Source organism: Dipodomys merriami, unplaced genomic scaffold, assembly GCF_024711535.1.
Source record: "Dipodomys merriami isolate MVZ:Mamm:240054 unplaced genomic scaffold, mDipMer1.0.p SCAF_469, whole genome shotgun sequence".
In the NCBI taxonomy this organism is placed as follows: Eukaryota; Metazoa; Chordata; class Mammalia; order Rodentia; family Heteromyidae; genus Dipodomys; species Dipodomys merriami.
In genome coordinates this window covers 299,912-322,956 of record NW_027206034.1, presented here as the reverse complement: position 1 = coordinate 322,956, position 23,045 = coordinate 299,912, and the positions used below count along the sequence as shown (strand labels likewise).

At 35.9% G+C, this 23,045-nt stretch overlaps 1 protein-coding gene across 1 annotated transcript in view; it reads right to left on the bottom strand.

Annotated features, from left to right (window-relative positions):
- Positions 1-1,132: 1,132 nt before the first annotated feature.
- The window catches only part of LOC138808692 (zinc finger protein 33B-like), a gene marked incomplete at its 3' end in the record, with an annotated part of 38,999 nt that continues 17,086 nt past the window's right edge, over positions 1,133-23,045 (bottom strand). Inside the window, 4 exon segments of the mRNA XM_069994924.1 lie at positions 1,133-1,974; positions 1,977-2,061; positions 2,703-2,767; positions 5,133-5,222. Coding sequence (XP_069851025.1) covers positions 1,133-1,974; positions 1,977-2,061; positions 2,703-2,767; positions 5,133-5,222 — 1,082 coding nt within the window.

Here is a 23,045-nt window from a genome sequence, read left to right as displayed (position 1 = left end):
ATATTGGTCTACATTTATTATACTCATATTTTCTCTCCTTATTATGTTCTTGGATGTACTGAGGACTGACTTCACATTAAAAATTGCATATTTGTTAGACCTGTTAGTTTTCTTTTCTCCTATGTGATTCAGTTCTCTGATGAACACTGTGCTATGCTGTCGAAATGGGGTTTTCTACGTTGGTATTATTCATTCCTTGTCTTTCTTCTGTGTGCTCTATAAACACTCATTCACGCATGTTACTAAGTGAAGGACCTTTTTGATACTTGTTTCTTATTTTATTTTATTTTATTTTATTTTATTTTATTTTATTTTATTTGTGAACATACTGTACAGAGGGGTTACAATTACATGGGCAGGATAATGCATACATTTCTTACCAAGCATTGCAGCCTCCTCCTTTGTTTACCCTTCACATCCCTTCCCAGCCTTCCCCCTCCCCACCCCACCGAATCCCAATCCTCTCCCCTCCCCACACCGACGTTGTAAAGCTCGTTTTGGACATGACAACTTGTACTTCTCATTGTTGCAACAGGTCCACCTGTTGATACTTGTTTCATTCATAATGTTTTTCTCCTGTGTGCTTTCTGTTGAAAATTTAACTATGACTTCTTGAAAACTTTCCATATTTTTTTATTAATAAGATTTTGTTCCCGTGTTCATTCAATTTGGAACCATGAGGTATGTCTTCTGGCTAAAAGGTTGCACATTTGCTACATTCACAAGGCTTCTATCAGGTTTTGGTTCTATCATGCAAATTTATTTTTCTTTCAGGTGAGACTTTCCATAGTTATCACATTCCTTAGGTTCCTCATGTGTGTGGATTCTCTTATGCTTCCTGAGGTATGAACTCCAAATGAAGGACTTTCCACATTTGTTACATTCTTAAGGTTTTTCTCCTGTGTGTGTTCTCTGATGGAGATTAAGTTATGAATTAAATCTGAAATACTTTCCACATTTGTTACATTCATAAGGTTTCTCTCCTTTGTGTGTTCTTTGATGATCTAAATGTGAAATACTTCCACATTTGATATATTCATAAGGTTTCTCTCCTGTGTGTTCTCTGGTGAACAATAAGGTGTGACTTATGTCTGAAATATTTTCCACATTTTGTAGATTCATAATTTTTCTCTCCTGTGTGTATTCTCTGATGAGCAGTAAGTTGTGACTTTACTCTGAAATACTTTCCACAGTGGTTACATTTATAAGGTTTCTCTCCTGTGTGTGTTCTCTGATGAACAGTAAGGTGTGACTTATGGGTAAAAGACTTTTCACACACATTACATTCATAACGTTTTTCTTCTGTGTGTATTCTCTGATTGAGTGTAAGGTACGATCTAAGTCTGAAATACTTTCCACATTTGTTACATTTATAAGGTTGCTCTCCTGTGTGTGTTCTCTGATGAACAGTACGGTATGACTTATGGGTGAAAGACTTTCCACACACATTACATTCATAAGATTTCTCTCCTGTGTGTGTTCTCTGATGGACAGTAAGTTGTGACTTACGTCTGAAATATTTTCCACATTTTGTACATTCATAATGTTTCTCTCTTGTGTGTATTCTCTGATGAGCAGTAAGCTGTGACTTTACTGTGAAATACTTTCCATATTGGTTACATTTATAAGGTTTCTCTCCTGTGTGTGTTCTCTGATGAACAGTAAGTTGTGACTTATGGGTGAAAGACTTTTCACACACATTACATTCATAAGGTTTTTCTCCTGTGTGTGTTCGCTGATGGAGAGTAAGGCATGATCTAAGTCTGAAATACTTTCCACATTTGTTACATTTATAAGGTTTCTCTCCTGTGTGTGTTCTCTGATGAACAGTAAGGTATGACTTATAGGTGAAAGACTTTTCACACACATTACATTCATAAGGTTTCTCCCCTGTATGTTTTCTCTGATGGAGAGTAAGGTGTGATTTTGATCTGAAATACTTTCCACATTTGTTACACTCATAAGTGTGTGTATTTTCTGATGGACAGTAAGGTCTGATTTCTGTCTGTAATACTTTCCACATTTGTTACATTCAAATAGTTTTTCTCCTGTGTTTGTTCTCTGATGAAGATGAAGGTGTGCATTACAGGTAAAAAAAAATTTCTACGTTTGTTACATTCATAAGGTTTCTCTCCTGTATGAGTTCTCTGATGTACAGTAAGGTCTGACTTCTGTCTGAAATACTTTCCACATTTGTCACGTACATAAGATTTCTCTTCTGTGTGTATTCTCTGATGCAAAGTGATGTATGACTTCATTCTGAATGATTTTCCACATTTGTTGCATTCATCAAACTTCTGTTCTGTGTCAGTTCTGTGATGCCTCCTGAGACCTGACTTTTGAGTGGAAAATTCCCTACATTCTTCATATTCATAGGGTTTCTCTTCTGGTGTTGTTTGAGGTTGGTCAGAACTTAGTTCTGACGTCTTAGAGATTGATTTTGCATATTGCTTAATACTCATCAGGCTTCTCTGGATATTTCCTCTCAGGTTTTGTAAGGTATAAATCCTTACTAAATGATTTCTCACATTCACTACCAGACTCATTGTAGGAGAGCGTGTTCTGACACTGAATGAACTCATCCGTCCTCATTCTTAAGTAGTTCTCATCATTCCTATTCAGATCTGTCTTCTGTTTTGAGGTCAAGTTAGAAGTTGTCACTAATCTCACTCTTTGCTCTATTGTCTATTTGTGACAACTACGTCATACAGACATTCATCTGGACCTTCCTGGTAAGTCTCAGTCATATGCTCCATTTTTTTAATATCTAAAATGAGTCATATAAAGAAGAAAAAAAGCATACATAAGATCCAAATACTCCTTAATGAAAAGACATTTTTCCCATCTTAACTGTTACAAATTTTAAAATATTAAAGTAGAATTGATTTTTGAGAAATAAATTTCTTTCATCACAATGTATTGATTAAGAAAGTAATGCTGTTCCTTTTTTGTCGTGGAGCCTGAACTCCAGTCCTGGTGTTGTCCTTCAGCTCTTCAGCTCAATGCTAGCTTTCTACCACGTGAGCCACAACACCACTCCCAATTGTTTCTGCTTATGTGGTGCTGAAGAATCGAACCCAGAGCCTTAGGCATGCAAGGCAAATACACTACCACTGAGCTACTATAATCAAGAACTCTAATAAGATGCTAGAGGGGATATGGACAGAAGGAAACCCTACTGCATTGTTGGTGGGAGTGTAAACTTGTTCAACCACTTGGAAAGTAGAATGGACACTCCTCAAAAGACTCCACATAGAGCTCCCCTATAACCCAGCAATCCCATATCTAGGTATTTACGCAAATGATCACAAACAAGACCATACTAAGGCTACCAGCACAATTATCTTTATTGCAGCATTATTTACCATAACTGAGATAAGGAACCAACACAAATGCCCCTCAGTAGATGAATGGATCAAGAAAATGTGGTATATATACACAATGGAATTCCATGCATTCATTGGAAAGAATGATATGGCTCCATTTGTTAGGAAATGGAAAGACTTGGGAAAATTATATTAAATGAAGGAAGCCAGGCCCAAAGAAACATAGGTCCCATTGTTCCCCTTATTTGCAATAACTAATATATGTCTGAGACAAGCAGAAATGGTCAATAAGTTGATGTTAGGCAAAATGAACCCTAAGATAAGGACCCAAATGTTTTTGTTTCTTTCTTGCTATAGTTTCTAACTATATTTATAAGATATTTCTTTGTTGCTTTTATGTCCCTCCCCCACGGTATAACCCCTGTTTTTACTGTATTTGATGTAGGTATAATTTGTGGAGGGGAAGGTGGACCCATTCCAACAATGAGATGTACAAGACGTTATGTCGAAAAACGAACTTTACAACTTTGGCGAGGGGGGAGGGTGGGGGGAATGATGGGAAGGGATGGTAACGGGAAACAAAGGAGGAGGCAAAAATGCTTGATAAGAAATGTACTCATTACCTTGCTCATGTAGTTGTAAGTTCTCTGTAGAGTATTTTCACAATAAAAAAAGAGTAAAACTGGTAGTTTATGATGGAAATTTTTTTTCTGTGTTTCAGGTTTTTCTTCTTTTTTATGTCAAAGGAATTATTTACACAATTTACTAAACTATTTACTACTAGACTTTTAACCTGTATATTTTAATATTTAGCATTCCTCTTTTTTTCCCAAAAATTGTTTTGATTGATCTTATTTTCTTAAAACAATTTTATATTGTGCTACTTTACTTCTCAAACATTAGGAGAAGAGTATTTTCTAACTTTGGAGATTGTAACATTTTTATACAAACCTTTGTCTTTCACCTAAGAATAAGGTTTTATAACCACATTTCTTCAGTTATAAGTTCTCACTGTGAATTATTTTAAGTATCTTTGGAAATTTTAAAATTTGTTCCCCTCCATCTTAGACAGAAACGCATCAGACTTTTATTTTTTTTAATTAATTAATTTATTTATTTTTGGTCGGTCGTGGGGCTTGAACTCTGGGCCTGGGTGCTGTCCCTCAGTTCTTCAGCTCAAGGCGAGTACTCTACCACTTGAGCTACAGCGCCACTTCCAGTTTTCTGGTGGTTTATTGGAGATAGGAGTCTCACAGTCTCTCCTGCCCGGGCTGGCTTTGAACCGCAATCCTCAGATCTCAGCCTCCTGAGTAGCTAGGATTACAGGCGTGAACCACCAGCGCCCAGCTCATCAGACTTTTAAACCCTCAGACTCATGAATTAAAGCCACATCAGCTCACCACCTAGTTAATCATTCTCTCTAGACTGAAAGCTTTGGTTCTGTATCTTGGCCTCTACCTTCCTTATCCTTATCAGAGGATAGCAGCTTTGGCATAGTCATTTGCTATACCTGCCTAGTCCTAGTTTCAAAGAAAACTAAATCGCATTTTTGACATTTCTAATTTTCTTTTTTCAAAATAATTTCCACAAAGAGAAAGAATTGCTAACTTTACCTTTACTGCCATACACAGTTCAGTGGGCATCTACAAGCATTTTTGATTCACAAGTCTAATACAAGCATCACCTAGTTCTCTGCCACACATGGGACTCAGGGGAACTAGGAATATTATTGGTCAGTACAGAGCAAGATGAATTTATCAATTTGGTTATGGATCCAAGATCACTATGCAAGATGCTTTAACTCACCTGGTAAATTCTTGTCTGAGGCTTCTGCCATATATGGCTTTTCATCTTGCTCCAGCTTGATAATCAATTGAGGTTTAGGACCGGTGTGCCCTGTTAATAAGAGTGAAGACCTATTGCTCATGCTGTGTCAAAATTGTTCTAAGATTTCAGATATCCTGTTAACAAGGTTGGTCCCAAATCTTCTTTCATTTCTCCCTGGCTCCATGGTTGACTTTCCACGAGGCTTGATTTAATTTTGCAGGTTGTGTGACTTGAACGCAATTCTGTTTCTCAAGGTTAGCATTCTATTAGTTTGAGTCCTAACTTCACTTCCAGTTTAAGAGTGGTTATCTTGACATAAGAATCTCTTGGAGATTTCACTGGCAGTTTTTGCTTCAAACTGAAAGCCTCAGATTTCAGACTCCTAAGAATTACAGGCATGAACCACTGCATCTAGTACTAGGTTTGGATTATAAATAAGTACTCCCTCTAAACTAGTGATTTCCAGTTCATATTTCCAATAGTGATAAATAGTTATGTATGTTTGTATGTATGTATGTATGTATGTGTGTATTTTCTAGATTGAATATCCACCCACAATAATCATCTCAAGTTTGGGAAGACAGTCTTCTCTTTACGGAAGAAATTTTGGAATTTTTTAATTAATTTTTTAAAATATTTTGTGAACAAACTGTACAGAGGGGTTACAATGACATGGGCAAGATAATGAGTACATTTCTTATCATGCATTGCAGCCTCCTCCTTTGTTTACACTTCACATACCTTCTGAGCCTCCCCCAGCGCTCCCACCCAATTCTCCCCCCGCACGCCCCTCCCCCCCACACCAAAGTTGAAAATTCGTTTTCGACATGACAACTTGTACTTCTCATTGTTGCAACGGATCAACCTGTATCCTTAAACGACTTGTTTTTCCCCATCTCCTCCATAAATAATACCGACATCAAATATAGTGGAAACAGGGGTTATACTGTAGGGGACGGACATACAAAGCAACAAAGAAATAATCTTATAAATGCGTTAGAAACAAATGCATGAAAGAAAAAAAACATTTAAATACATATCTATGGGTTCATTTTCTTAACATCACATTATCAGACCTTTTCTGCTTGACTCATACATATACTAGATATTGCAAGTAAGGGATACCATGGGACCTAAGTTTCTTTGGGCCTGGCTTACTTCACTTAATATAATGTTTTCCAAGCCTTTCCATTTCCTAAAAATTGGGCAATGTCATTCTTTCTGATGGAGGCATAGAATTCCATTGTGTATATATACCACATTTTCTTGATCCATTCATCTACTGAGGGGCAGCTGGTTGGTTCCATCTGGGTTGGTTCCATATCTTAGCTATGGTAAATAATGTTGCAATAAACTTAGTTGTGCTGGTAGCTTTAGTGTGGTCTTGTTTGTAATCATTTGTTTACAAACATTTGTTTGTAAACAATCCCCCAAAAGTGGGATTGCTGGTTCATAGGGGAGCTCTATTTGAAGTCTTTTGAGGAACCTCCATACTGCTGTCCAAAGTGGTTGAACAAGTTTACACTCCCACCAACAATGAAGTAAGGTTCCCTTCTGTCCACATCCCCTCCAGCATCTGTTGTTGTTAGAGTTCTTGATTTTTGCCATTCTAACTGGGATGAGGTGGTATCTCAATGTTGTTTTGATTTGCATTTCTTTTGTGGCAAGGGAGGTTGAGCATTTCTTCATGTGTCTATTGGCCATCCTTACTTCTTCTTCAGAGAAGTTTCTCTTCAAGTCTTTAGCCCACTTATTTATTGGGCAGTTGTTTCTTTGAGGATTTGTTGTTGGGGGATTTAATTTTTTGAGTTCCAAGTATATTTAAGATATGAGACCTTTGTCCATTGTATGGCTAGTGAAGATCTTCTTCCAATTCGTGGGCTTTCTATTGATCTTGCTAGCTATGTCCTTTGCCATGCAGAAGCTCTACAACTTCATGCAATCCCATTTGTCCAACCTTTCTTTGATTTGTTGTGCTTCCGGGTCTCTATTAAGAAAATTTCCGCCTGCTCCAAGGAGACCTAGGGTTTCTCCTATTCCATCCTGTAATGTTTTCAGAGTGTCTGCTTTGACTCCGAGGTCTTTGAGCCATTTGGAGTTGATTCTGGTGCAGGGTGATATATAAGGATCTAGCTTTAGTTTTCTACATGTAGTTAACCAATTTTTCCAGCACCATTAATTGAAGAGGCTGTCTTTCTTCCATTCTATTATTTTAGCTCCCTTATCGAATATTAGTTGGCTATAGGTCTATAGGTTCTTTTCTGGGTTTTCAATTCTATTCCTTTGGTCCTGAGTTCTGTTCTTATGCCAGTACCAAGCTGTTTTGATTACTATGGCTTTATAGTAGAGTTTGAAATTTGGTATTGATATTCCTCCACCAGTGTTCTTTCCATTGAGGAGCGTTTTTTCTATTTGGGTCTTTTATTGTTCCATGTGAATTTTTGGATTGCCTCTTCTATTTCCTTGCAGGATAAGGTTGGAATTTTGATAGGGATTCATCAAAGAAAGAGAACTATGAACCCATTTCTTTGATGAACATTGATGAAAACTTCTCACCAAAATTTTTGCCAATCGACTTCAACAATTCATCCAAAAAATCATAAAACACGATCAAACAGGATTCATTCCAGGGATACAAAGCTGGTTCAATATATGCAAATCAATTAATATTATTCATCACATAAACAGGAGCAAGGATAAGAACCACATGGTTATCTCAATAGATGCAGAAAAAGCATTTGATCCAACACCCCTTTATGATGAAGGTTTTGGAAAAATTAGGAATCCATGGAACATTCCTCAATACAATAAAGGCTGTTTATGACAAACCTATAGCCAGCATTATACTTAATGGTGAAAAACTAAAACCATTTCCTCTGAACTCAGGAACAAGACAAGGATGTCCACTCTCTCCACTTCTCTTCAATCTAGTATTAGAATGCCTAGCTACAGCAATAAGACAAGATGTAGACATAAAGGAGATCCAAATAGGGAAAGAAGAAATAAAACTCTCCCTCTTTGCAGATGACATGATCTTGTATTTAAAGAATCCCATAGACTCCACTCCCAAATTACTCAAGCTGATTCAAAACTTTGGCAAAGTAGCAGGGTATAAAATTATCCCCCCACAATCAATGGCTTTTCAGTATTTCAACAATGAGAAAAGTGTGACTGAAATTAGGAAATCAACTCCATTTGTAATAGCCCCACAAAAAATAAAATACCTAGGAATAAACTTAACCAAAGAAGTGAAGGACCTCTATGATGAAAACTTTAAAATCTTGAAAAACGAAATCAAAACAGAACTTAGAAAATGGCAAAACCACCCATGCTCCTGGATTTAGAAGATTAACATCGTGAAAATGGCAATACTTCCCAAGGCTATCTACAAATTCAATGGGATACCTATCAGTTTGGAACTTTTGTCAAACTGCTTTTTTTTATTCTTGAACAATGAAAATAAAATTGCCTCAGAATGTACATAATCTACCTGAAGCTTTCATTCCAAACAAATGACATTCCCACAGACTGGAATTTTACATCCAAATAGCATTGAAATTTCGATAAATATTCACATAGCTACTGAAAACAAATCATTTTCCAGGCACAAATGGTTCACGCCTATATTCCTTGCTACTCATTAGGCTGAGATCTGAGGATTGCCATACAAAGCCAGCCCTAGTAAGAAAGCTGTGAGATACTTATCTCCAAATTAACCACCAGAAAGCTTGAAGAGGAGCTGTTGCTCAAATGATAGAGTGCTCACCTTGAACTGAAGAGCTGAGGCACTGCACCAACACCCAGAGGTCAAGCCCCACTTAACTTTTCAAGTTAATGTGTTATTTTTGGCTCACCTAAGGACACCAGCATGCTATAGGTTTCTAGCATCACATCTCTATACAGGGTACTCTGAGAAATATCTAATTCCTGCCACTCCTCCCAGCTAAATTCCACAGCCACATTATCAAATGACACCAGATTCTCTAAGGGCACATTCTATCAATTTATTATCCCTGAGTCATGAGAACACCAAAGCTAGACTTTCATTCTTCTACATGTATGCTTTTGTATTACAGATTGTGGTTGGTACTTTCTGTGTTATGTATAAAATGAGAGAAAATATAATCAAAGTAGAAAGATTTGCCTCCATATTAACTTGGTAATTACACATACAAAGTTTTTCTAATACATCAGAACACACTTCTGGTTCCAGCAATAAAGACAAGAAAACAGTTCTAAGAAGCTAATAACCTAGCAAGACAACAGTAAGTATGAGTCTGAAAGTGTGTGTTTAGCTTATTTTGGTAATATTTACTACATATCTGGGTAACAATGAAGTAAACAAATATGTTTTCTGTATTTTCATATTCTGCCTCATTAACAATATTATTTAGATTTTCTATTAAATAGTGCTCTCATAAACAGTCACAACATAGTCATTACATCATATGGAATACATAACACATTAGTAGATCTATGAAAAGCACAGCATCCAGGTGAATGTTAAAAGGAGTAAAATTACTCAAAAAATAGTAAATGAATGATTTGGCTCTCATAAGATTTGACTAAGTTCTCACAATAAAATACCCGATGTTAATCATTTTTGTTATTAAATTTCTAGATATAAAAGTATGGTCATAGATATCCATATGTTTCCTTCATATGTAAAAACGAACTTCCAGCATGAACATTTCTGAACATCGACTACTTCCTACCACATAAAATACTTACTTATTACCATAAAATGTTTCTTAATCAGCTTTGCATTTTAATAGGCCTTAATGGAAGGATGGATGTAAATGGATAAAGGCTTAAGGAATGCTCAAGATGATCCCTCAAAATGTGAAATATGACCACCACAAGAAGGATAGAGAAAAAAAAACCTATGAATTGGCACATGATCTAAAAAATATAGAAGTTTTAAAAATTGGAATTAAATATGGCACTAATTTGATGTACAGTGTCTAAAAGGAATACAGTCATTCTTGACAATATCAGAGGTGAATGATGACTAACACACAAAAAGAAAATATATTTATAAAGTGTTGAAAGAAAATAGACTTCAATACACAATCCATCGGGCAAAGGGCCTCTTCTAACAATATAGATTGAAGGTATTCCTAGGGAAAGATAATGCATCATTTACCCATCTTCATTTTAAGTGCTATAAAAATTATTTTGTGGGACTGGGAAGGTGGCTGGCTCAGTGATAGAGGGCTTGCCTTGCATGCCTGCGGCCCAGGGTTCGATTCCTCAGCACCACATAAGCAAAAAAGGAAAAACCGGAAGTGGCACTGTGGCTCAACTGGTAGAGCCCTAGACTTGAGCTGAAGAGCTGAGGGACAGGGCTCAGGGCCAGAGTCCAGGCCCAACAATCAGACAAAAAGAATTATTCTACATCAAGAGAAAAATTAAAATTGCTAACGTAGATCTACACAGACGACAAGATTATTAAAAAGGTAAATGTGTAGGTAAAGGAATGGTACATGCGTAGGTAAAAGAATGTATAGAAAACATTGTATGTAATTTCTCTTGTGAAAAGAAAACTTAAAGTACCATATTCATAATTCATATGGAATTCAAATTCAATATACAAACACATAAGTGTTTTAAAACAAAGTTTGTGAATCCTGTATATGTATCAATTAATATTGTACTTGCATTGCAAATATGGGGGCCTGAGTTCAAAGAATTATTTATACAAAAATTAAAAGGAGAATACATAGGTTATAAGTAGGTTATAAATTCCATTCAATTCCATTGAAAAGTAACTATATTATGCTATATGCTACTACTATGATAATATTGTAAAGTTTAATGTTCTTAGCAAAAGTGTATCCAGCAAGTTAATTCTTTGTGTTCCTAACAAAGTACCCCACAAGGTAGGAAGTTCATTTTCTTGCAGTTCTATAGTAAAACAATTTTCCTTCACATTTTACTTCTGCTGAAGCTCTGTGCTTCAGCCTGAGAATGACCTTTGTTCTTTACATGAAATGTCTGGTTATTTCTGTATGAAGAAAATTAATAAGACCCTTTTTAAAATTCTTGCAGTCCTTGCATATTTTGAGTTGTACAAATTCAATGGAACATAGAAACAAATCTTTGAAAATGTAGGGCACCTGTATTAAGCATGCAGTCTTATTTTTATCCTGTGAACAATGCAGTATAACAACTATTTACATCAGATTTAATTTGTAATTGGTATCAGAGGTAATTCACAGTGTACAGCAGAATGCCGGCAAGTTATATGAGAGGTGGTTTACAGTGAATTTGAGATGTGTGCAGGCTATATAGAAGCAGAATAAGAAACAAATATCAGATGAGACAAACAGATATTAAATAGCAAAATGTCCATCAAAATAAGACCATACTTTAATTGTAAAGTATAGTAAATATATGAGGCACTGTCTGACATGAACAGAAGAAAGAAAACTTATTGAGCAATCCAAAGTCACGGATTAGAGAGAAATAAAAATTAAAAAAACATATAAAGATACCATGAGCAAAAGTTAATGATGAAAAATACAAATAGTGATAATATGTAGGAAATAAGTATTAGCCCAAAATATATGACCACAGATACAGATCATTGATAATAACAGACTGATGATACATTATGATAATAAAAATTTATGCTGAAAATCAAAGTGTACAAAGACATGTTTAAAAGACCATGCAATTTTAATACTTTAATCTACCATTACTATTGCAGAACTAATTGGCCTCTTACTAATTGATATAACAACCGGACAAAAAATCAGCACGAACACACAAATGGATTCCATTATGTTAAACTTAATGCTGTTTATAAAACACTATGGTGTTACATTTATCAAGACACATATTCCAAGATTAAAAGTAAATCTGAAGACAAATGGTGTAGAAATCAATATGAGAAATTAAAGTTCTGTTATAAATACATGAAAATTAAAAGATATACTTGTAGTATTCTATGAGTGAAATAAATACAGGGAAATTACAATGGATATCAAAGAAATGTATTCCTTCATTGTGATTTATAGAATATTACATGTAGCCTCTTTCTTACTTCACCTTTGAAATAAAAACAAATAGTTTGGGGCTGGGAATACTGCTAAGTGTTAGTGTATTTGCCTATCTGCATAAAGCCCTAGGTTCCATTCCTCAGCACTGCATAAACAGAAAGATTAGGAAATGGCACTGTGGCTCAGGTGGTAGAGTTGTAGACTTGAGCAAATCAAGATCGGGAATGGTGCCTAAGAAGGGCCCAAATTCAAGCTCCAGGTTTGGCAAAAAAAAAGGGTTTAAATATGTATGGACATTTTCAGAAGAGTGGGGGAAAGCCAGAGAACTAGAAGGAAATGGGGTAAAAAGAGGATCTGTGGAGGCCATTAGGCATTGATGAAAGTAAGCTATAAAAATCATGAGACAGGACGGAAGGGAAACATTGGGAGAGAGTGAGGGTATGAAAGGAAATGTACTCATTACCTGGCCCAAGGACTGGTAGTCTCCCCATACATCACCACAATAACAATAGATTCAATTAAATTTGAAACAATTTCTTCATGGAGTTGTGTGAGCATAAAGTTAGTGAAGAAAATGTACCACAGTTAGAAGAACAGCTACAATTATTAGAAATAAAATACGTCACTTATACTGGAGCTTAGCTTGAATATTAATTTCACATATGCTGTTAAAAATAATCTAATTTTATCATAGTATCCAATTAACTGTTAATGATAAATATTCAGGTAAGTAAAAACAAAACAAAACAAGTGCTTCTGGCTCAAGATGCTTATCGTACCCTAGCTACTAAGGAGGCTGGAAGCCAGACAACTGTGTAGACAACTCAAATAAAACAGCTAATCAACATATTGGAGGAGGTGTGGCTCAAGAGATAGTTCCAAAAAAGAAATTAAAGCACAGCTTAGGAAGTGGAAAAACCTACCATGCTCCCAGAATGGGAGGACCAACATCGTGAAAATGACAATACTTCCAAAGGCTATCTACAAATTCAATGCCATACCTATCAATAGTCCAACCTCATTCTTCAATGAAATAGAAAAAGCAAGCCAGAAATTTATATGGAACAATAAAAGATCCCAGATAGCAAAAATGATCCATACCAGAAAGACAATGCTAGTAGAATATCACTACCAAATTTCAAACTGTACTACAAAGCCAATGTAATCAAAACAGCTTGGTAATTGCACAAGGACAAACTTGAGGACCAAAGGAATAGGACTGAAGTCCCGGAAATGAACACACAGACCTGTATCCACTTAAACTTTGAGAAGGAAGCTAAAAAATAGAATGGAGGAAAGACAACTTCGTCAGTAAATGGTGGTGGAAAAAGTGGTTCATTACCTGTAGAAAACTAAAGCTATATCTGTATATATCACCCTGCACCAGTATCAACTCCAAATGGATGAAAAACCTCACATTCAAAGCAAACACCCTAAAAATCACTACAGAAAAGTATAGGAGAAACTCTAGGGCTCCTTGGCACCAGCCAAAATTTTATTAATAGAGACCCAGAAACACAACAAATCAAAGAAAGGTTGGACAAATGGGATTGCATGAAACCGCAGAGCGTCTGCATGGCAAAGGACATTGCTAACAAGATAAATACAAAGCCCACAGATTGGGAGAAGATCTTCAGTAGGCATAAAATGAACATGGGTTTCATATCTAAAATATATTTAGAACTCAAGAAATTAAATCCCCAACAACAAATCCTCAGAGAAACAACTGCCCAATAAATAAGTAGGCTAAAGACTTAACAAGAATCTAATCTGAAGAGGAAATAAGAACGGCCAAAAGACATATTTAAAAAAAAATAGGCTCAACTAATAAATATGTTAGAAACAATTACAAGAAAGAAAATACATTTGAATCCTTAACGGGGTTCATTTCGCCTAAAATCAACTTATCTGACCGTTTCTGCTTGTCTCAGACGTATACTAGTTATTGCATATAAGGGAAACCATGGGACTTATGTTTCTTTGGGCCTTGCTTACTTCACTTAGTATAATATTTTTTCCAAGTTTTTCTATTTCATAACAAATAGGGCAATGCCATACTAAAAAAAAAATACAAAAAAAACCCGAAAAAGTTCAACTTCTCTAGACAAAAAGAAATGCAAATTAAGACAACCTTGAAATTCCACCTCACCCCAGATAGAATGGCTATAGTCAAGAACACTAATATCAACAGATGCTGGAGGGGATGTGGACAGAAAAGGGAACACTACTGCATTGTTGGTGGGAGTGTAAACGTGTTCAACCACTTTGGAAAGTAATATCGAGGTTCCTCAAAAGACTCCACATAGTGCTCCCCTATGACCCAGCAACCCCACTTTAGGGTATTTACCCAAACATCACAAACAAGAGTATATTAAAGCTACCAGCACACCTATGTTTATTGCAGCTTTATTTACCATAGCTAAGATATGGAACCAACCCCAATGCCCCTCAGTAGATGAGTGAATCAAGAAAATATGGTATTTACATATATATGCATATATATAATATTTATACATATATGTGTATATATATACACACACACACATACACACACTCACACAATGCTTTTCTATGCCTCCATCAGAAATAAAGGCATCACCCCATTTATTAGGAAATGGAAAGACTTGGAAAAACTTGTATTAAGTGAAGTAAACCAGGCCTAAAGAAACATAGGTCCCATGGTCTCCCTTATTTGAAATAACTAGTACATGTCTAGGGCAAGCAGAAATGGTCAAAAGCTATGTACATATGACCATATAAGATGATATGAAGCGAAATGAGCCCTAAGACTGGAACCCAAGTGGTTTTTCTTTTTCTTGGTATTGTTTTTCAATGCACTTATAATGTACTATGTGATTTTTTTGTTCCTTTGGTATATTCTTCCCCCAAGGTATAACCCTGTTTTCACTGTATTTGTTTGCGGTGCCCTAGATCTTTTATATACATTTTTCTAATTTGGGGATAGGACGCAAAAAAAAAAAAAAACAAAATGCTTAAATAGGGATACAAGCTGACCCATTGTAACAATGAGATGTAGAATACACTAGGTTGAAAATGAACTTTACCATTTGTGTGAGGGAGGGTGGGAGGAGTTGCAGAGGTGAAGAGGAAAGAAATTGTAGGGGGAAAACAATGGAGGAAGTAACAATGCTCCATAAGAAATGCACTCATGTAACTGTAACCCCTCTGTTCACTATTTCACAATAAAAAAAGGTATTTTTTAAAAAGAAGTAGTGCAAACAGTGAAGGAGGAAGCTGATTGACTGTGAGGCCTGTGAGTTCCTGTTCCAATACTAGCACAAGAAAGGCACAGTGGAGGCTGAGGTAGGTGTATCCCATTAGATTTGAATTTAGACACCAAATATGGAAACACAGCAAATCCTCATCTCAGACATAAAGAGAAAAGGAACTGATTGGGTAAGAAAAATGTCATTTCCATGAGCCATGTCAGCAAAGGAAAATTGATTAGTAAAACAAACAACTTCCCAGATACATCATTTGAAAAAAGGTGAGAGAGAGATGGAGAGAATGGGGACTGAAAGAGAAGAAGACACAGGGAGGAAAATATACAAAAAGTGAGATAAAGAGAGAAATGATGAAATCTTATGAGTAGGAAACAGAATGAAGAGAGTAAATAGAGAAAAAATCTTGCGAGGACACCTTAGGAAAAATACAGAGGGCTTTCTAGGAAGACCACACACTATATCATCAAATATTATCAGGTTTTATGTAGTCAAAGACCAGGAAACATTCCAAGAAGTATGTATGGAGAGTAATTTAATTACATATATCTTACTAAGTAATCTCTAATATTTGAAGTCGTGTGTGTCACCACACTATTTCAGAAACTCCAGTAAAACTTCTTTAACATAATTCAACATTACTCATGAGGAAATGATCTCTGACAAGTTGTCAGCAAATGTCCAATTTACATGACAAGTGACCCCTTCAATGGCATTGAATTACAAAACAAGTGTGACTACTTTATCTCACATCAGAAAACTGGAGGCAAATCTGCCCTCAACTAAGACATACTGTAACAATTTATAATCTACAAATTCTAAAAAACGTCTTCACCTCATTTAGGAGTAAGTTCTTGAAGCTGAATCTATTTTTTTTTTAATCTTGGATAAACTTAGTTTCCTAAATGGAATGTAAAAATTGAGATATAAAAAGCAACTCACCAGAGATCCTCTCATTCTTTCTTGCTGTTGACTATGAAGAGAAGATTCTGATGCATGGCTTAGAGAAAAGGCAATTGACATAGTCAGGAAAGAACCTGTGTGATTATGTCCCGGATTTTCCTGCTCAAAACATTATACATGGAATGAAAAAAGCACAAAGTCTTCATATGGGAGAAAAATCTTCGATGTCTCCAGTAGAGTATTAAATGCTCCGCTGAAGATGACTCCACAATCCATTAGTTGGTAGACAAACAGTATTCTAGGTTAATATACATGCAGAATTCATAAAAACTAAGGTTCCTAAAAATAATTGAATATTAAAACAAAAATCCACCACTTTAATACCACTAGTTATTAAGGAAATACGTTGTATGAATTATTTTTCTATTCATTAAAATGGATCCTAAGACTCCATTGAGCTTTTGGACTCTTATTCATTTATATATTTAAACTCCATGGAGAGAATATAGGTTATAACTCAATACTATCTCACCCAAAATTATACAGGGAAATGTATAATACGTATTACTTTTATTATAATATTTCAGTAATGGTTTTCAAATGGCACATTTCCCTGCATCCAAATACTTGAAGCACCCTTGAGCAATAACTTGAAATTTGTCATTTAACCTGCTTCACATAATCAGTAAAGATTATGTAAATACAGGTTTGAGAATTCCCTAATGCTCATATTCCTAAACAATTCTATGAAGAATTGTGGCCATCCTCCATGAGATAAAGGGCTTAATAAAGATGAAACATGAAATATTAGTCATAGGAGTGACAGAACACCAACCACCCAATCACAGCCAAAGAACCAGAAGATTAAAATCTTATGTTGCACAAATAATACTAACACAAAATTCTAAGCTGAGGACACCCTAAAATGCAGACTTATAAAAATAAAAAAATAATTTAAATATCCATATGCTTTTCTTATATTTATTGTTTGGATTATACACAGGAATGCTACTATCCAGAGGTTTTTTTCTTATTTTTTTTACACAACTACGTGGAATAGAAATCTTAATATAAAATAACATAAACTTTACAGTGATATGTACGAAATATGAAAATCTACTCTGTAAACTTCAGTTCGGTCGTTTGTGCTAAGAAACAATATGAATTACTTAAAAGCAACATTTGTACATTCATTTTGGATTGTTCCACATCACAAGAATGATTTCATACTTTTAAAAAGTTACAAAGAAATTTCTGTAGGCTAATTATCCATATTCCAATACTCAAAATCAAAAGTGTTGTAGATTTCAGGGTGGGATATTTTCTTTTTGTTTTGGGATTTAGAGTATCCTCCTTAAATTTAAAGTTTTTTATTCCATATTATTTTTTTACAAACATAATCTATATTTAATAGAGTTTATTGTGTAACTGGGCTCTGGTGGCTCATGGTTGTAATCTTAGCTAATCAGAAGGCTGAGATCTGAGCACCACAGATTGAAGCCAGCTGGGGCAGGAAAGTGTAAGAGACTCTAATCTCCAATAAACTACTAAAATACCTAGAAGTGGAGATGTGGTTTAAGTGGTAGAACATTAGGTTGGAACAAAAGAAGCTCAGGGTCAATGTCCAGTGCTTGAGTCCAAGAACCAGGTCTAGCACACAAAAAAGAGCATTTTATTTTATTGTATTTAAATTCTATTGAACAATTTCTTGGGAATACAGATTTAGGCAGTCTCTCATTTTAAATGATGTAAATTAGGCTCATTTATCTAGTGGAAAAATTGTAACATGTCAAGAACAGATAAGATAGAGAATACCCATGCTAGTAACATTTTAAGCTAGGAAACTCCGTAGGAAGTGCAAAGGATAAAAAGGGATCAACATGTTTCACTAACATCTTCTAAAGGAATGTTCAAGCTTTATTGACTTCAATTTCCATGAAGAATTTCTTAAGTGAAATAATACTTTTTCGAGCAGATTGAGACAAAATAGAGAACATTACCTAAAACCAAGAAATTCTGAAAAACCAAAACTGATTAGGAAGCATAGAATTTACAGTTAATGCTATCCAATGTCATATGGGCAGATTTTCCACTCCTCAAAGGAGAAAAAACACTTTTGTTTTTGAGATGAGGAGAGAATGCGGAATATGGGAGGTGTTTGGTGGTTACATTAGTATTTTTGTTGTTATGATAAACTTTGCAATTTAACTCAGTAAAAGCCTATTACCTGCCAAAAGTGACTAAGGAACAATTTTCTAATAATGTACAATTTCCTTAGAGGAGATTCAAACTCAAAAAAATGATTTACATGAAAAATAATAGAGAAAGTAGTTGAAAAGTCCATTCAAAAATGTTTTATTCCACTCAAATGAACTTAATACATGTGTTCTTTACAATTATGCTTGGATTGTTCATGAAAATTTCAAAAGACATTAAACAAAGCAGGCCATCATCTTATTTCCCTGTTAACTAGTTTTTTTTATTTTGCAACACATGTGTTTGAGGCACATAGCAAAAAAGAAAAAAATCACAGAAGGAAAAAGAATCTAAAAACAAGTTAAATACATAGGGTTTTTTTAATTGTGAAAATACTGTACAGAGGGGTTCAATTACACGGGCAAGATAATGAGTACATTTCTTATCAAGCATTGTAGCCTCCTCTTTTGTTTCCCCTTTCTATTCCTTCCCATCTTCCTCCCAGCCCCCCAACCCAATCCTGCTCCCTCCCACCAAAGTTGTAAAGTTCATTTTTCCACATAACATCTTCCACATAACCGCTCATTGTTGCAATGGATCCACCTGTATCCCTATTTAAACAATTTTTTTCCCTTCCCCTCCACAAATTATACCAACCTCAAATACAGTGAAAGCAGGGGATATACTATGGGGTAGGGACATACAAAGCAACAAAGAAATGATCTTTTAAATGTGTTAGAAACAATCATCTGAAAGAAAAAAAAACATTTGAATACATATCTTAGGGTTCATTTCCCTAACATCAACTTATCTGACCTTTTCTGCTTGACTCAGCCATATACTACTTATTGCAAATAAGGGAAACGATGGGACCTAAGTTTCTTTGGGCTTAATATAATTTTTAATATAATAAATTAACATAATTTTTTCCAAGTCTTTTCATTTCCTAAACATAGGGTTTCTTTGTTTATGGCTTTGCTGAATATACATGAATTGTCAATACCAAGCAGTTCATTTTTACTACACCTTTACTTTTACATCAGTTCTTAGGTTGTCTAAAACATTGAAATACAAATAAAACGTGTAGCAAAAATAATTTGAACAAACAGCAGGTAATTTCACAAATAATGGAATGTGAACCATTTCTGCCCTTAATTGGGTTACAACTTTGTCTGAAAGAACACTTCTGGTGCTGTAGTCAAAGGTGTGCTCACTGAAATAGATTCTTCCACAGAAATACATGATTGCACCTTGGAATAGCCATGGAATATTTGTTTGAGCCACAGCCCTACAAGTGCTCCAAAACTTTATAATACCCACAATAACCACACCTTGACTGGAACCAATTTCCCTCTTAATCTCCACCAAGACAAATCAATATGTAGGAAGATTTCTTCGCTTAGACATGGAATCAGTTTCAACACTGGCTCTTGTGAAGTCACCATGAACCAAAGCACATGCCAAACATTTATACCTTGTTTAAAAATTCCACATCATCATACTGGCCATCTCATGATGAAAACGGATAACTCACTAAATGTTAACGGGCTTTACTCTTCTAATATGAAACAAACTAACAGAAAACACATGGGAAATACAGAAATTAAAATAGAAGTAACATAACCCACATAAAGTATAAAGTTCAGCAATGATTTCATCAAAAGCTGTCTTTTCAAGAAAAGAAACTTCCTCTGTGGAGTTCAGAATTTCATAATTGAACACTGAGAATTTAGGGGCCAGACACAATCTGATAGGATGCATTGGTTGCATTTCCTTTTTGCTGACTTAAAAAACTTCTTGGTATGCTTGGTGTGCCTGATTCACAATTCATTTCTTGTCATTACCAGCAGCAACCTCAGCCATGATGTGATAGAAGTCTTTCTTTATTTTCAAATAGAAAACTTTTCTCTTTGCTTGTGGAGCATTAGGGGTCAAGAACTTTTCCAAAAGAGATAGTATATCATTGCAGATATCTCTTAGCTTGTTCTCAATTCTTCCTGTGTTCTCACACGATTTGCTGCTTTTTCTCAGAACTTTCTGTCTTTTGCTCAATACTTGAAACTACACTCCAAGATGACCTATGGGTTCCAATAAGCAGCTGAGAGAAGATTCCTTTCCTCATTAGGTAATTCAGCTTCTTGCTCATTTCCAGACTTGATGCAGGCTGCCATATCACCATATTGCTCAGCTTGCTTGGCCACTTTGGCCCTATGGCACCATCTCATTTCTATCCATGACTGCATGTCCTGTGTCCTGAATAGGTGGTGGAGGAAAGACAGGGGGTCATTGGTCTCTGGACGATGGCAGAAGCAGCGGTGAGGCTGAGATTTTGTCCCTGGATCTCACAGCTCACAGGCTCCAGCCCCTCTGCAGCCCCATTGGGCTTCTTCACATTCAATTTTATTGTTTTTCCATGTGACGAATATCCGTAATTCTCCCTGAAAATTTCAAAATTAGTTAAAGTACATTTTGCTTGCTGCTCATTTTTTGTCATGTTAAAATGATTTCATATGCAGCATTATAGTAACGTGTGATTGTGGGTTTTATTTTTTGAAACAATATGGCCTATGGCAGTGTGTATGGTGCCAGGTGTTCAATGTGCACAATCTAGGATGACCTCGCACCATGATGATATGATGAACAAAACCTTGCCTTCTACTCCAAGTGTCACTCAGAGCCAAGAGTTTCACAATTTTGAACAGTTGGGACATGATCAAGTTTCTGTCTAAATTCCTGAGAAATGGGAAAAAGGAGCTATTGGTATGGACCTATCTTCATACAGAGTTTCTGAATTCTACTTTTACACATGAGACTGCTCAATGTTACTTGATATATATTCCTAATCTTTTAAAAAATTCTGCAATATTTTACTGTTGTTTAAATGTGCAAGAAAATCCCATTAAATTACTGTTTTTATTTAAGTTCTGCGATGAAACAACTTTTTAAAACATCTTTCTAGGGCTTGGAATGTGGTTCATTGGTAGAGTGCTTGTCTTGCATGCATGAGGCCATGGGTTTGACTCAGCATCACATGAACAGAAAAAGCCAGAAGCAGTACTGTGGAACAAATAGTAGAGCATGAGCCTTGAGATGAACAGCTGAAGGACAGCACCCAGGCCCAGAGTTCATGCCCCACAATCTACAAAAATATATATGCATATTTTTTAATTTAAAATATCAAGACACATTTAATAAAAAGCAAAGTTGCTGTTCAGACAAAAATTGCTGTTATCAGCCAAGAGAGAAATAAGCCAGGAAGGTTTGATTACCAGAGGAGACATACCATGGTACCTGGCTCCTGTCATCCTGGAGGTGGGAGGTAAGACTTTTTCCACTTTAGGATTACAGTAGCCAGAGGAGGTTGCAGAGATATTTAAAGGTACCAGAGTCAACAAGTGTCATGGGTTCTTTTGGCTACTTCCTGCTGGGGAGGTGAAGGAGTCACTGGAGCTGGGGATATTAGGGTCCAGCAGGGCAATGTAAATGATGTCTCCAGTTGCCTGTAGTATTAGGATAGCCATGACTTGCTCCCAGGTGGTGTCCTGGGTTGGGACTGTTAACCTGTTAAAGGAGACTTTTGGATAGATCAGGCAAAAAATGACAAGGTACCAAGGTCAGTTAACATGAATGGCATAGGATAACACACATTAGCCATGGGCCAAAAAAGTAATATTTGAAGCATAAGCCCCTACTAAGGGAAGTAGGGAGAAAGGGGGTGTCTAGTGTCTTTTGGACAACTAGGTAAGGGAGAAGAAAATGCACTAGTTGAGAATACCAGTCAGAGGCTACTATAAATACAAATAGCAAGTAACAAAAACAAGACTGGAACTTTCTGTCCAGATAGAAGATAGGCAGGTATGGACATTTAGGTGGGCAAGCAACTGTTTCTCTTGTTCTCCCAGTTCTGATTAATTTTGAAAGGGCAAGCATAAAGTGACTCCATTTAGGATGTCATCTCCTCTTATTGCTCTCCATGGATTTCCATTTTCTGGACTAATTTTGTCCTAGATGGTGCAGGGCGGGGGTAGTGGAAGGGGGTGTCTTAGAGTCTGTTGCTTGGAGAGCTTCTCCTACTTGGCATTGTCTGGTTTGAACTCAAGGTCTGGGCACTCTCCCTGAGCACTTCTGCAAGGCTAGTACTCTACCACCTAAGAGAGTTGCTTGGAGGTGAGATTCTTTTGAGCCATGCCTCCAGACTGGCACATGGCTGATTAGCTGGGAAATTGAGTTTTAGAGAGATTCTTTGTGTTCAGGATGGCTTTGAACTGTGGCAAAAGGAATCTTTGTCACAAAAGCCCTTTTTATTTCCAATAAAAGCAACAAGGAAATCAACGAGATTGAGGTTACCTATAACTTGTAAACAATTGACTAACAATTATTTGCCAGGGTTTTGTAGTAAATCCCAGTAGATGTTTATAAACTCCATCTGATTGGCATTCTAAGTACCACCCCTTGCATCTGGGCAGCCTGTTTAAAGTCACTTATATACAACATTTAACCTTTAACAGATGTACAGACACTTTTTTAAGCTCTAGTATCATATCTTG